This window comes from Schistocerca americana, chromosome 2 (genome assembly GCF_021461395.2).
Source record: "Schistocerca americana isolate TAMUIC-IGC-003095 chromosome 2, iqSchAmer2.1, whole genome shotgun sequence".
Lineage (NCBI taxonomy): Eukaryota > Metazoa > Arthropoda > Insecta > Orthoptera > Acrididae > Schistocerca > Schistocerca americana.
The window spans coordinates 69,024,873-69,041,299 of NC_060120.1; the positions used below are offsets into that span (position 1 = coordinate 69,024,873).

The 16,427-nt window shown below is 42.9% G+C and overlaps 1 protein-coding gene across 1 annotated transcript in view; it reads left to right on the top strand.

Moving 5' to 3' along the window:
• The window catches only part of LOC124594757 (L-threonine 3-dehydrogenase, mitochondrial), a 303,130-nt gene that overhangs the window by 189,577 nt on the left and 97,126 nt on the right, over window positions 1-16,427 (top strand). The window contains exon 4 of the mRNA XM_047133144.1: window positions 3,039-3,188. Coding sequence (XP_046989100.1) covers window positions 3,039-3,188 — 150 coding nt within the window. The remainder of the gene's footprint in view (window positions 1-3,038; window positions 3,189-16,427) is intronic.

Here is a 16,427-nt window from a genome sequence, read left to right on the forward strand (position 1 = left end):
GAATGGCAAAACGTCATTTTTTTGGGAGAATCCATGTTCTGTTTACAGCATCATGATGGTCGCATCCGTGTTTGGCGACATCGCGGTGAACGCACATTGGAAGCGTGTATTCGTCATCGGCATACTGGCGTATCACGCGGCATGATGGTATGGGGTGCCATTGCTTACACGTCTGGGTCACCTCTTGTTCGCATTGACGGCATTTTGAACAGTGGACGTTACTTTTCAGATGTGTTACGACCCGTGGCTCTACCCTTCAATCGATCCCTGCGAAACCCTACATTTCAGCAGGATAATGCACGACCGCATGTTGCAAGTCCTGTACGGGCCTTTCTGGATACAGAGAATGTTCGAGTGCTGCCTTGCCCAGCACATTCTCAAGATCTCTCACCAACTGAAAACGTCTGGTCAATGGTGGCCGAGCAACTGGCTCGTCACAATACGCCAATCACTACTCTTGATGAACTGTGGTATCGTGTTGAAGCTGCATGGGCAGCTGTACCTGTACACGCCATCCAAGCTCTGTCTGACTCAATGCCCAGGCGTATCAAGGCCGTTATTACGGCCAGAGGTGGTTGTTCTTAGTACTGATTTCTCAGGAGCTATGCAGCCAAATTGCGTGAAAATGTAATCACATGTCAGTTCTAGTATAATATATTTGTCCAATGAATACCCGTTTATCATCTGCATTCCTTCTTGGTGCAGCAATTTTAATGGCCAGTAGTGTACATCCAGATCACACCTAATCCTATAGTCCGAATTGCTAGCCAGGGCTGTTTCCTGCTCCTCCTACTATAAGAACATGGTCCTCACCATCAAAATCTTTGCACAAGGCCCCTAGGTTTTCTGTAACCTGGCTAAGCTTAGCACTAGGTTTCAAAATGCTTGTGACCTGGTACTCGACTCCTAGCCTATCCTGTTAGCAACTGGCCTACACCTCTCCCGTGACTGCTACCTAAGAGCGGGACTCTTTTCTTTCTGCTTGACTTTACTCCCGACCTAGCATTACAATTGTTACTACGAGTCCGCTGCACCCTACTTTGCTCAAAACTGTTTGAAGCTCTCCTACTTCAGGCAACAAATCAAACTGATTGCTCATTGAAATCTGAAAAGTGATTTCTGGGGTTTTCTCCTTCTGACTACGACTTTTTACCTGTTCCCAGCTTCTATTGTCTCTTTCCCTCTTCAACCTTTCTAATTCGAAGTACACCATTTCTAATTCAGCCTGAAGGACACAAATCTTTTTTCCCTGTTCCATGATTTTCTTGTCCCGGCTATATAATCTACAACTCCTTTGGCCATCCTCATCTGGCACAATAACAGCTTCCCCGCTACAATCACCCCAGTGAAACACCAACCCACAATCCGGACATTTCACTCCCGTGCTCACTAATCTACGACAAAATCCGCATTTGTCATACATGAGACAATAACACATCTGATATTAATGAACTATTGAAGACAGTCATTTAGTATTTAATAAAAGCAGTACTGTAAACAACTTTTGGCAGTTATAAGGCAGTCGTCTGCAGGTGTGTCTTAAGAGGCCTCCACGACAAATGCCAAATATTTAACGTAGGATACATATAAAGAGTACTGAAGCTATGAAAAACAGTTACTCCCCTGGCCATTTGGAATCTTTGAATCTTATCTAGTTAGACGCTCAAACGAAATTAATAACTCTAACATCATCTACGCGTGGCGCCAGTACCTGTATACTTCAAACATGCAAATGAAGTTCTGGTATTTAGAAGGGGCAGAAATTTGTGCTCCAATTACAGAGAAATTCTCTTCTCTACTACCAGACCTTATGAAGTAAAGAAATGTAAACGAGGGCATTCGGAGATCAGAAAACATTCAGGAAAAGAAAACTATGTGTGGACAACTTGTTTGCGATTAAGCGACTTGTAAATAAATCCACAGGGAAGGGTACAAAGGCCACGGTTGCAGGTGGCCGAAATATAGGCCTATAGCTACCTATGCACAGAAAAACTAGTATTACGTATGAAACCACCGTGAAATCTACGATCGCTCAACTGGAGTGTAACTGGGACTCACACCAAAAACGATTGTCTTGATGAAAGGTCTTAAACCACGCCCAATCCCGAAACTTCCTGGCATATTAAAACTGTGTGCCGGACCGAGATTCGAACTCACGACCCGTCCTCACAGCTTCAGTTCTGCCAGTACCTTGTCTCCTACCTTCCATACTTCACAGTAGCTCTTCTGCGCCTATACCTGTCACAAACCTTATTTAATATATTCAACGCATTAAAATAATAGTGAAGAAAGAAATTCAAACTGACCTGAAGTTGAAGAAAAATAATATGTGTAACTTGTTTCTTGCCGATGGAAAAGTTATTCTTGCTTAACAACGAGATGCGATCGGATTTAAGGCTAGGAATTTTGTAGAATAAAACATGTTGCTTTGGCATGCACGAAAATATCGTTAGGACACCAAAATGAGTATCAACGAGTACAAGATATTCCAGTGAGAGAAATAATAAAAATGAATAACATCAAAGAGTAAATATAGCAGTGAGTTACCATCATTTAAGACGAAAAACGCTTTCTTTGTTTTAAAGTGGGTACCTGTAAAGACAATTCTGTTTAATTTCAATGTGTATAACGCTAATATCCAACCAAAATTTAAAAAAAGTGACAACAGAAGATAAATAGTGCAGAGGATGCATTCTTAGGAACAGTATTGTGGTGTTAAGTCATACGATAAAAATCAGTATGCAGAAATTAAAATGTCGGTTATGGAAACACCTCTTGATTCAGTTATAGAAAACAGTAGCATTACCTAGATCCTTCAAAGAGTTAGCACACGTAGAAGACCAAGCAAAGAATGGGCAGAAGAAATAAAACACACTAAGGCAACATGAAGATCACAAGACGAAACCTTTTGAGATATCGAGATATGGAGCTTCGTAAGGCGATAAAAGACGCCAGAAGAGCAAAACTGCCGATAGGTGCTGACAAGCTACGGTCAATTACAAACGCGTTTATTTACACTCATTTTGTTTCCTTTTCAGGGCCGTACATATTCGCTGACATCCTGGACTTCAAAGGCTTACAGAAGATCGTCGTCATGTACCGCATCGACTGGATTATACACTTCAGCGCTTTGCTGAGCGCCATTGGAGAACAGAACGTACCGCTCGCCGTGAGGGTCAACATAGAAGGTACCAGCTTTTGAATTACGCTGCAAACATCACTCATATCACAATATTTCTTATTGCCCTTTGTTTTCAGAGACAAACCAGGAGGAAGACTAATAATATCCTCTGATTCATAAGATAAAGCAATGGAGACTTCCTGTAACGCGTTGTATAGTACAGGCGTTGTGTTTACTTTTTTGTTTATGCAACGAAGAATAAAGATAAAAAAGCAATGGAAACTTCCCTTTTGCCAAAGGTGTCTTTATGGCTACACAAGAGACATAGTGCAGTTGCCAACTATCGTAAAAGAAAATTTTGAAAAGACAATATTCTAAAAGCAAATCTCCAACGGCACGTTTTGCAACTCTGGCGTTAATGTAACAGTGTTATACTTCTGGAATGAAATGATCGTGTGACATTATTGGCCAGGACGCCCCATCTGGCGGTCTGGGATTGTTCGGCCGCCTAGAACAAGTCTCTTCATTTTACGCTGCTTCAGCGACTCGCACGTCGATGAAGAGGAATGATGGTGAAGACCACAACCCAGATATGATCTCTGACTCGGCCGGAACCGACCGCGGGTCGCCCGCTTGGTACTCAGTCGCGCTGGCCACATTTGGATTTTGTCCCGATTCTAGTACCAACATTTACGGCAATCTCAGATATGCCAATATCATAACCTGGCTTTGGCCAAGCAAACTGTAATGCAGGCTTGTAATTCGGCGTAGAGAGTTAACTTTATAACACAGAGAAAAGTGTGAGGATGAAAAGACAGTAGTGTAAATTTACTTAAGGTTTCTCACGTTGAAGTCTTACAAAATCAGCGATCCTTCTCATGACGAGCTTTTATTATGTAAAGAAGTACACAGCGTTAAGTGACGATATGGAAATATGTGTGGTTTGGTCCTGTTGTTTAGTTATTTTGTTTCTTCGCGTTACCAAAGTTCGTCTCGTATACCTCGAATAGGTGATCATTGAAATATCTCTCTTGGTAAAACGACCAATTTAGCATGCGAGTGGCTCGTATCATTGTTTTTTGGGACGGACGATTTATATTCTAAGCACATTTTTGTGCGGTTCTGTGCGTAGGAGCCACGTACTTCCCTTGTAGGAGTTGCAGAGTTGCGTAGATGATGTTCATATGACGTGCTACAAACGCACACTCCTCCTAGGAATGTGATTTGGTGTACAGTGATTCAACATTCCATGTGGGAAAACGGCGTCGCTCCATTCAGAACTGAATCTGTGCCCTCTCACGCAACAGAGTGCCTGAAACGTAGTGACAACAACGAGCACAGAAAACAAAACTAATCAGAAAAGCATACACAGTGCAAAGCCGCCAGTCACCGCGAGAACCGGTTCCGTTAGTTGGCCGGCCTCAACACGAGAGTCCTTGCCTTGTCTGGGAGGTGAAATTATTTGAAGGTGAACCACAGCGGGCCGTGAATGTTCGCCAACCGCTTCCGGATAACCGTGGCTCAGTGTTGTTGTTGACACTACGCCGTTCTACCCGTTGATCAGGAATTAGACATAGGCAAGAAATCAAGGATAAGTTCTATTTAGTCCCTGATTCATTAACTGCGTTTATATATCGGTGACTATGACCTAAGTCCGAGCCCAAACAGTTTAGCTTCATTTCGTATCTAATATTATGTAGTTCTTTTTACATACAGTGGTGTCCAAAATTGAAACGGAAATTTTGCAATGTTTCGTTTATTTTGCCGCAAATGGTTCAAACAGGTGATAGTAAAGTAGAAACAATGTAAAGAATCATAACGTAATCAACTACACCAAGTATAAGGGTAGACAAAAATGTTCTTCGTTTTTTTCCAACTTAATGGATTTGCACACACTTTCTGACAATTGGTTAATGTGCTCAGTATGGGGTGTGACCACCTCTGGCACCAATGCAGACCTGATAACGACGGGACATGCTGTGAGTGATGTCATCAATCTAGTGTTGAGGCAATAACGCCCATTCTTCCTGCAGAGCTAGCCACAAGTTTTGGAGAGTGGTTGATGGATACTGACGTGATGCAACCCGTCTGCTTTGTGCACCCCAGACATGCTCTATGCGATTCAAATCGGGAGAGCGAGCACGCCACGCTATGCGCGCAAAAAACATAAACCACCCATGCTCTATGAGGTCGAGCATTATCGTCCATCAGTACGAAGTCTGGGCCCAGAGCACCTCACAACAGCCCAAGATCTCCTCACGATACCTGACATCAGTTAAATCTTGCTGATCCAACCGTACAATTTCATGGAGAGATGTCCGAGTGGTCAACCTGCCACACCATTAGCGATGCTCCTCGATGTCGGTCTCTTTCCACAGTGTATGGGTACCAAAATCGTGTTCCACGTATCCTCCAGATGCGAATCCGTCGAGAATCACTTTCCAGACCAAATCGGGACTCATCACCGTTCGGCGGTTCAGGTGGCATGTTGACAGCTCCATTCTAGACGTTCCCTTCTGTGAAGACACGCCAGAGGTAAACAGAGAGCAGGTCTCCAACAATAAAGGCCACTCTGCTGAAGCCTTCTGTATACCGTTTGCCTCGATACAGCACGTCCAGGGGATGCTGCGGGGTCAGATGCCTGTATGTGGTGTGCGTACTGTAAGACCTTCGGTACACACACCATCGGATTATTTGACTTGTCGCTATAACGAAGTAGGTGGGTGTCAGCAATATCTCTCGTGGTCTTATTGTGGCGTGTTTATCTTCTGCCGTTAGGTCAGACGATAGAAATGCCTCTTGCACGCTTAGAGTAGCTGATTGATGGTGACCAACTTTAAACAGAACTTGATTAATTTTCACACACATTTATTAAAATAACAAGCATAAAAATTACTTAACTTGGTTCTGGATGCTATTTACAATTGACAATCTGAAGTTCCTTTGGCATTGGTACGTTAATTTTATTCTCACATATATCTCCAATACTTGACAAAAGTATCTATACATTTATCTTCATGGCTATGTACAGAAATATGGTAATCTTATTAGGCGCAGACGGAAACTTGACTATAGACTGGTACAGACAAATGTAGAACTCATACAGACTGGTACAGACTGGTGCAGACAAATGCAGACTGACTGATCGGAGGTCTGTACACTCGTTATAATACCTCGCGCGTTCAGGTATCACTGCGCGAGTGTGATCCGCGAGTAGAAAAGGTTCTACGTTAGCAGCAATCTCATTGCCTGCGTTACATATTAATATGCGGATCGGCGGAAGCAGAATTTGGTCCGTCTCTATGGCAGCGCCATCTCGTAGTGCGGAGACGGACGAGCACTGCGCCTACGCTGTTGTGCTTAGCGGGGCACGCTCTAGTGGGAAAGTTGTGTATGCACTGACTACGCGGAACTACGTACACAACACTGTACTAAGGCGATACCGTCGTGTCCTTACAGCCAAATAACGGCCCACTCTTTCTGATGTCACCCGAGGTCGGCCCTGTCCTTGTCTCTGGGATACAGTTTCGGTCTCCATAGACTATCACCTCATCCGAGAAACAAGAGAACGATCCACATTAAGCCATCGGGCCTCATATGTTTGCGACTCTTCTGCTTCCGTTTTTCCTATGGTCCTCCACATCAAAGAGTCAGTACTTTTGCCGGCCAGAGTGGCCGAGCGGTTCTAGGCGCTACAGTTTGGAACCGCGCGACCGCTACGGTCGCAGGTTCGAATCCTGCCTCGGGCATGGATGTGTGTGATGTCCTTAGGTTAGTTAGGTTTAATTAGTTCTAAGTTCTAGGGGACTCATGACCTGAGAAGTTAAGTCCCATAGTGCTCAGAGCCATTTGTCCGTTGATCGAAAAGCCATCTTCCGTACAGAACACGATCGTAACAACATCTGTTGACAGTTTGTATGGTTATATCGTGAATTAGACATAGGACGGGGATATAGCAGTTTGTTGCTTTAATTTTGGACACCAATGTATAGTACCAGACGTTCTGTTCACTCGGTGTTTCTTTACTAAGACGGAGAAAAAAAATCTGCCCGACACAAGATAACTGTAAACAGTTATCTTTGAGATGACGAGCACTGGCCGGTAGCTGTGGCCGAGCGGTTCTAGGCGCTACAGTCCGGAACCGCGAGACTGCTACGGTCGTAGATTCGAATCCTCCCTCGGGCATGGATGTGTGTGATGTCCTTAGGTTAGTTAGGTTTAAGTAGTTCTAGGGGACTGATGACCACAGATGTTAAGTCCCATAGTCCTCAGAGCCATTTGAACCATTTTGACGAGCACTTCTCCAACGTTCTACTTACAATTAACGTCTGGAGTTCGCAACATTTAGATTATACACTGTTCGTCATAAAGGCTGTCACAACTATGGAAATCATTCTAGCGCTTGTTGCAGCTTTCAAGAGAGAAGCTTGTAAATTGCATCCTCCTCAGTATTTTCAGTTATCCTGGGTACTGGTTATCAGAGAATTATCAGCAGAGTCGCAGCGGACTGAGGGAAAAACGTGCATAGTATCTGTTATCACTGCTGTTGTTTTCATATGACCCGGCGTCTAATATTTGTCCTGACTGTATTTGTTCTCAAAGCGCTGCATCCATCCGCGAATGTATACATTGTTGTCCGTGCCCCCACCGCGTGGAGGTAGACCAGAATTGTACTTCCATTTTTATAGTTTCTTTCCTGCTGGTTTCACTGCGGTAATATCGGATCATTTATCAAGGGCTGTCTACACTGTTACATCACATTTCGGTGACTTGCGAATTGTTACCGGGTAGTTGTATACTCCTTGGAGGAGGCTTCATTTTAACTTGACTACCGGATTTAATAATCACTTACGATCAGCAAATTCATAGTTTAGCTCTAAATAGACACAGCCATAAAAGTAATGTATGAGTCTATGATTCGACATCACTATCATCAGAGTGCGGCAGAACGCAAGAAGAATACTGTTTATATGGCTTTATGCGCTTTTCATTGTACTGATTCTGGAAAATTTGTATGCAGTCATTCGCTGGATAGTTGCTTATATCTTCAAGTGTCTGCTAGTACAGTTTTATCAGCATTTCCGTGAAATTCTCCCGTGAGTCAAGCTAACCTGTGGCAATTCATGCTGCCATCTATCTACCATTTATCTTCTATCTTCTACACATATATAAAGTTCTGCCTGTATGTTCAAGCTAATCCCAGCAGCTATTAAAAGGATTTTGATACTGTTTTCAGTAATAGAGGAGCTGGTTCAAGCGAACGGTTTCTGTTTATAATTTATAAATATTTCATGCAAACTGACTGAACTATGATGAATTAAATTTCCCCCACTGCTGTGAAAAGACGCTATTGCAATCTAGTGGTGACTGGGAAAACTCCTTGTGATGATCGATACATATTGTAAATTAAAGTCGTCAGGTGCTTCTTTCTATCCGTGTGTGAAGGCTAATCTCTGGAACTACTGCACTGGTTGTGAAACGGTTTTCACCGACAGGTAGACGGATTCACGAGCAAGGTTTGTGGGCACAGGACGCACTTGTAAGGCTGTCCAGCTACAATGCCAGGCCGGCACGAGATGGCGCTACTGGGAGGAATGCACGAGCTACTGTTGACTTCTTAAACGACCTGCGATGCACAACAAACAAAAGCTGTTAAGGGTAGATTTTGTTGTATAGAGTTAGTGTTTAAGGAGTGCGAATGGGAATGCGGAAAAAAGACACACAGAAAATGTAGCTTGCACCAGACTGTGTTAAAGTTGGGCAGCAGACAAATTGCCATAGCCCGTACCGAACACCATTGCAGTCAGGCAGACCGGGCCGTACTGGCACTGCAGTTGGTTGGACCGGGCAGCACAGCAGCTCGCAGCTCCATCATTGGCACGAGATGTAACTCCAAATGCCAATCAAATACGAAACGGATAACATTAGTGCATCCTGAGAACTTCCCTGGTGCGCACCGCTTATATCGTTTAAATTATATGAAAATGATGATATTCAGTTACCTAACGCTGTTCTCTCAATTTTAATCCTAATTCTACACGGTGGACCATAAACTGAATTACCTCTACACAAGACAATTCGTTTGGCTGTACATACTCAATGCTATCCTTGTGAAACCGTTCTGGGTTGCAGTACTTCTATATTTTCAATATCCCCTGTTAGACGTTTTTCGTACAAATCTCACACACTTGCACAATAATCTGGGCTGGGACGCAAAAGTGTTTTCCAGACTGTCTCACTTGTAGATTGACCAAGTTTTTCCAGTCCTCCTACCAATGATAGGAAGTCTGACACCTACTTTATCTGTGACTAGCGGCTCGAGTTGCAAAACTGCCCTAGGCTATCGTAGACCAGCTTATGATAGCGTAGGCTATCGTAGTTTTCCTAGTAGCCTTAGTCAGTTAAGATCGTTGCCTGTACGTTAGGTGTATTGCATATCTTTTGGTCGTTACCTCAGTTCGACTGCTTCGTTTGTGTATGCTATCAGTGTCTTACTAATTCCCCTAGACACCCGAAGCAGAGAACTGTCTAGAAACTGAGTGAGGATATATAAAAGGACGATTGGTCTGCATAGTTATTTATGCTCCTGCCTGTTACACAAAAACAAACATTATATATAGTAAAATCGGAACTGTCAATGAATAATTCAAGTTTTATTCGAAAACTATTGATTTGTAACGCGAAACAGAGGGACGATGTAGTAGTGAAATAGAGGGATGTTGTAGTAAAAATTTAAAAAAAATACAGATTTTTAGTAGGAGCTAGAAACCGCAGTTTCCTCAAAAAAAAAGGTAAAATAAGAGCAACTAAAAAAAAATCATATCAAATATGGTTTTAAAATATCATTGAGCTTACATAAAATATGTTTCTGTTCTCTGTAAACAATTACGCCTTATCAATAATAAGCCTTCCATCACGATGACGAGCATTCTGTTGACTACAAAATAACAACAATAATTATGTAGATTCTTTACATTTCTGTATGTAAACTGAACTTGCATCGAAAGAGATCGCTTTGATAACATAAAAGCACAGAATTTTCGCGATCAACTCTTTTTAATACTTACTAGCGAACCTAGCAAATCTTTGCAATTGCTAAATATGTATGGGAATTGCATATACATCTTAAATTCCTTGCCCCTCTCTCTCTCTGTGTCCATCTTTTCATCCCCCTTCTCTGTCTGTATATCTCATTCTTGTCGCTCTCTATGTCCATTTACGTCCAAATGTTCATTGGAGTATTGTGTAAAAATTGAAACTAAATCGGCCAAGAACTTTTCGAGATTTGCGGTAACAATTCTTGTGTGTGTGTGTGTGTGTGTGTGTGTGTGTAGTTATCTGACCTTGGCGTTTGGAGAGACATCTCGTAGCAATGCTGGAAGCTATGAGCTGGTCAACTACAGAGGAGGCGGTATCTGGTGGGAAAAGCAGTAATCAGTCGCCTCAACTCCCGAGAACAGTGAAGTTTGACCATAATCTATACATACCTGCTGTACGTGTTATAAAGTTCCCCAGCACATTTTTCTGTCGCTATGTGAAGGCTAATCTCAGGAACTACTCGTAGGATTCTGGTACGATACTCAATAACAGAGATTCAGAAGGAAGATTTGTGCATTAATTTATTACTGCTAAGTGCTGCTTGCGTAAAGCCGGTGTGGATCGCTGTAGATGAGTCGACGTTAAGCTGATCCCTGAGAGCTGCAGTGTGATGGGCGCGGCAGCTCCGCAGGCCTACCCCAGCCAATAATGCAACACAATTTTGTAAACGTCTCTATGGCAACGCTTCGCTATTGTCACAGTTGTGTAGACGGCTACTGTTTTCGCCTGCAGACGTTAGAGCTTCGCAGCAACAGCGCTATGAATTGCTATGGAGCTACTTACGCCGTCTCAGATATAGTGCTCACTAAGTATTCGCCTGTCATCTACGTAAATAAGGTATTAACAAACGATTAAGACTGCTCAAAGCACATAACGCACCACGCCCCGACAGACTTCTATCTTACACTGAATATGCTGCAGAATTAGACACATTCTTAACCCACATGTATCGAGAATTTCTCACACAGCGAATGGATCTATGTGAATGAAAAGAGTGAAGGTCATTCCTGTTTATAATAAGTGTACCGACACCAATAAACAGAATTACGACCAATGTCGTTAATATTCTTGTGTTGCAAGACCGTCCAGCTTTTTTTTAAGCTCGAACATTATTACATTCCTAGAGGAAATGAAGTGTCTCACAGATCAAGGCAGTCTGATGGATGCAGCGTTTCTTGGTACCCAAAAAGCTTTTGACTCGTCACCACACCAATGTCTATTATGTGGCGTAGAAACGAAAGTGTGGTTTAATGAGTATTTCTTGGCAGGGAGCACACAGAATGTTATAATCGGAGGAGAGTCATCAACAAATGTTGAAGTAACTTCAGGCACGCCCTAGGAATCTGTATTAGGACTCTTGCTATTCATGCTGTATATTAATGACCTGACAGGCAATGTAGTAACCTCAGACAGTTTGCAGAGAACGCTATTATCTGTAACTATCGTTCCATCCTGGCCTCACATAGGTATCTGCTGCAGGACGACTTGTATGCTGTTCTCATCAGGTTAGTATCTGCTTTGTATTGCATCACAGGGCATTTAAGAAGTTGATCCATCCTGGCCTCACATAGGTATCTGCTGCAGGACGACTTGTATGCTGTTCTCATCAGGTTAGTATCTGCTTTGTATTGCATCACAGGGCATTTAAGAAGTAGATGGTAACCCGCACTGGCTCCATGGTAGTCATTGCTCGCACCAGCCTAGTACTGCAGCTTGGCAGCCTTTTGTCTGTCTCCTGTGCCAACAAGCCGTCCTCGTAAATCAATCTATCTGTTAGTGCAAACCATATAAGAATCTCGGCAGTAGTTCCTAAGATTAGTGTTGTGTATGAGGCGGAACTATGGGCCTCGTGGAAAAAGGGCGACCCGGCTGAGTCGCGATTTGACTCTTAGTCTGATCACAAGGGGGTGGCCATTACTTCACGCGTTGATCACGTACGCTGACATGAGGATCAATGAACTGTACTTGACGGAATGTTTCAGGAACATCTTAGGTGATTAGAAGTTAGTAGATAGGAATACAATTAAATATTTAGCTTTAATTCACCATCAGCGATGAACGTCGATCTTGACTTTGTACAATAATATTTACAAGAGCAGTTATAGACTAAACTGCGATAACTGCTTTACAATTCTGATCGCTTCACACATATAGATCAATTGTCAATGCATAAACTGTATGTGGCGCCTGGCTAGGTCGTAGCTACTGACTTAGCTGAAGGCTATGCTAACTAGCGTCTCTGCAAATGACATCTCTGAAGCTATAACAAGTGAACCATTCCTATTCAATTCGGCTGTAGAACTGGCCAGTGCGCTAGCTTGTCCCATAAGACCAGCCGAGTGGCGGCGCTCGGTCTGCTAGCGTCGACAGTGGCGACTCGCGGGTCCGATGTGTACTGACGGACCGCGGCCGATTTGAAGCCTACAACCTAGCAAGTATGGTGCCTTGCGGTGACACCACAATTAGCCTGAACATAGATATATAAACTGCATTGTGGCACTTAAATTTATACACTGCCACAAAAAGTTAGTACACCCTTTTAGAGGTTTCCAGTTAACTCAAGATTTAGTGTTGCAACAGAGCATATGAAGTACATGAAAAGATTACATTTATAGATCAATAGAACAAGGTACCAGGTATCGACTCACGTGAAACCCTCATATTAGTACGTGGTGTAACCTCCACAGGCGGCAATGCAGGCGTTGACTCTGACATCCTGTCCATCATACAGATGGCGATTACTGTCCTGCTACACGCTATGCTACGCCTGCTCGAACTGTTCACGTAGTTCTATAAGTGTTATTGGTTGACGAGGTGCATCCTGTCTCATCATACCCCACAAGTGCTCAAATCAAGACAAGTCCAGTAATCATGCTGGACATGGAAGTTGACGAACGTCTAGTATAGCATACTGGATTTCATGGGCAGTGAGTGGGCGAGCATTATCCTGTTGGAACACCATATCACCTTCCTGTTGAAAGAACAGCAAAAGATTGGGTCCAACAACATGCTGCATGTACCGAGTGCTGATTAGTGTCCCCTCCAAAAACACCACAGGTGAGCGAGAGCTGTAGCTTGTCACACCCCACACCATAAGGCCTGGGGTGAGCCCAGTGCGTCTTGGACGAATGCATTATTCTGTGACAGAGCTCTCCACATCTAAGTTATATGCTCAAAAGACCATCGCTTGCATGCAGGCAAACTCAGCTTACATCGTTGAAGACCACGGCGCGCCATTCCATTTTTCAAATGATCCTGTGACGGCACCAGTCGAGCCGTACACGTCGAGTGGAAGATGTGATGACCTCAACCCACAGGAAAAATAATTATCAAAATCTGAGCTGTGAAGTCATCCAAAATTCTAGTTGGAAAACCACACTTTTTGTTATACTTCTCAATTGCTCACGATCACACTTTGTTTATGTACTGAAAACTCTAATATTCACGAGAAACTGCTCTGAAATTAATCTGAACCGACAAAATTGTGTATATATTCTCTGAAACTTCAAAGACATCTAAGACAATATCTGAAAGGAATTAGAAAAAGTGACAAAATTTCGTGAATCACACACAATACTGTTAATAATTGCATGAACACTGGGGTTCACCATACATCTACCCACTTTTGAGTATAACCAGTGTCTCTTAATACTACGACTCGTAGCAATACAAGATCAAAAACTTTTAATATTGGGTAAACAGTCCCTACGTGATTTGACAGTTAACATTTATAATTCACGCTCACGTCAAGAAATGCACCAGTACGGGAATAGTAGCTTTTACGTTATTGGTCAGAGCGCAAACAATTATGGCGGTCGCCGTAATTTTCGCGCGACGCCATATTTTGCGACAAAATACTCTTATTAGTCACTGCCATATATCTAGTCTCATAACAATACATAAAATTAGATAAAATAACTACAATAAATTTGACATGCAAGGAGAATTAGTTCTAGTGAGAGGAAGAAGTTTATATTTACTGGTGTTTCAATAATAAATACCAGGCAACTTTTAATTCACTGATTGTAACTTTATTTTCGTTAGCAGAAAGCAAACATAAACCAAACAAAGAATTTATTTGAATAGAGTCTGTAATTCTTATACTTTTAATAGAGAAACCCTCTGGGGTTGTAGGCACATCACGGTACACATTCTCCTTTAACGTACCCCACAGAAAGAAGTCCAGAGGTGTAAGATCAGGAGAACGGGCTGGCCAATTTATGCGTCCTCCACGTCCTATGAAACGCCCGTAGAACATCCTGTCAAGGGTCAGCCTAGTGTTAATTGCGGAATGTGCAGGTGCACCATCATGCTGATACCACATACGTCGACGCGTTTCCAGTGGGACATTTTCGAGCAACGTTGGCAGATCATTCTGTAGAAACGCGATGTATGTTGCAGTTGTTTGGGCCCCTGCAATAAAGTGTTTGTTACAACACGCAACTGAACGTCGGATGTTTCAAGCGTCAACTTTAGGTTACAATATCTCCGGATGTAATTAACATTTTACAATGCAACAAACGGCACTGATTACGTATTTGTTTATATGTTCAGATGTGCTAACAAAACTAACGTGGTTCCATTTAAAAAAACGTAGGTTTGTGTTAAAAAACATACTTCCGTGCATTTTTGTATGGTTTGTATTAAACAATTACACTAGCCCCTCTCCTCAAGTTCGGTCTGTGGAATCGTTTCGTCAGTATTTGATGTGGTTTACGAAATATATCCAGCGGTAACGTTAGGTGACTCATCCTGTATATATATATATATATATATATATATATATATATATATATATATATATATTCAAAAGTCATGTCCTATGGTAAAAAGCCTGCCTTGGTGAATCAGTAATCTTGTCCCATAGGAAAAAGTCGTAATTAGCGAAGATAGTGAAAATATGAAGAGACAAACATGCTACAGATATGTTTTAATTGTACAAACAAAATGTTACATCAACTGTCAATGATGGCCTGAAACGTAACAGTACTAAGCAACTACCTTCCGCAGTCAGTTGTTCACACATATCTCTAATGCAAAAGGTCTTCAAACTAACTGTCATCCTGCAGACGACACATCTGAATATGGCGATGGGCACTGTTTGACACTAGCCATAACGTCACTATTGGTGTTGCTGTGTAGGCTCTGGTGGTATTCTCCTGCAGCTCAATTAATGTTCTTGGTGTGTTGGTGTCCATGCATGTGACTAATAATTTCGTTGGTGTGGTGTAATGGGTCATTCCTCTCGTTTTAGTTTTCACTGTCTCCACTAATACCGAATTTGTCATCTGAGAAATGACTTTTGAATCACCCTGTATATACAGCAGCAAGCATATATACATATGTATTTATGTGCAGGATGTCCTCCTAAATACCTGGATAGATGTCAACCAAATTTGACACACAAACAGCAAACTTTATGAGTATTAGCAGTGTGGGGTTTACAACCTCCTATCTCCAAAACAAGCAAGACACAGGGAGACATGTGTTTTTCTGATCACCCCATACAGGCTACCCTACATGACAGAACTGTTGTGTGGGAGTACTATCGGGCTGTCTTATTGACCTGCTTTATATAACAGCCTACAAGCGAGGGCAAGAAATGGTTTTCCAGACTCTGACATTTAGGCAGCCCTGCATGACAGGTGTGTTGTGTTACAATAGTATGAGGCCGTTTTACCGACACACTTTATATGGCAGGCTACCCACCAGGAGCAAAAACGGATTTTTAAGTTCCTGATGCGTAGGCTGCCCTGTACAACAGGTGTGTTGTGGGTGTAATACCAGACTTCTCCATTTGTCTGTTTTGCATGGGTTACATGTGGAAATGGGCACAACTGGGGCAGGGCTGAGAAGGATAAAGGAGGGGATGGACAGAGACAGAAGGCAGGAGGGGGATGTACAGAGAGGCAGGGGTAGGAGGGATGGACAGAGAGGGAAAGAGGGGAGCGACAGAGAGATGGATGGAGAGAGGGAGAGGAAGGAGTGAGGCAAAGAGGTGGAAGAGGATGCAGACAGAGGGGGGGGGGGGGCGGGGGGTGACGCGAGATGGTCATAAGAGAGGAAGTGGGAGCTGGCTTGAGAGAATGGGAAGGAGGAGGCTGGCAGACAGAGTGGAGAGGAGGATATCGACAAATATAGGGGGAATGATGAGGTCATAAAGGGTGGGAGGAGGAGATGGACAAAGAGAGAGGAGGAATGAGAAATT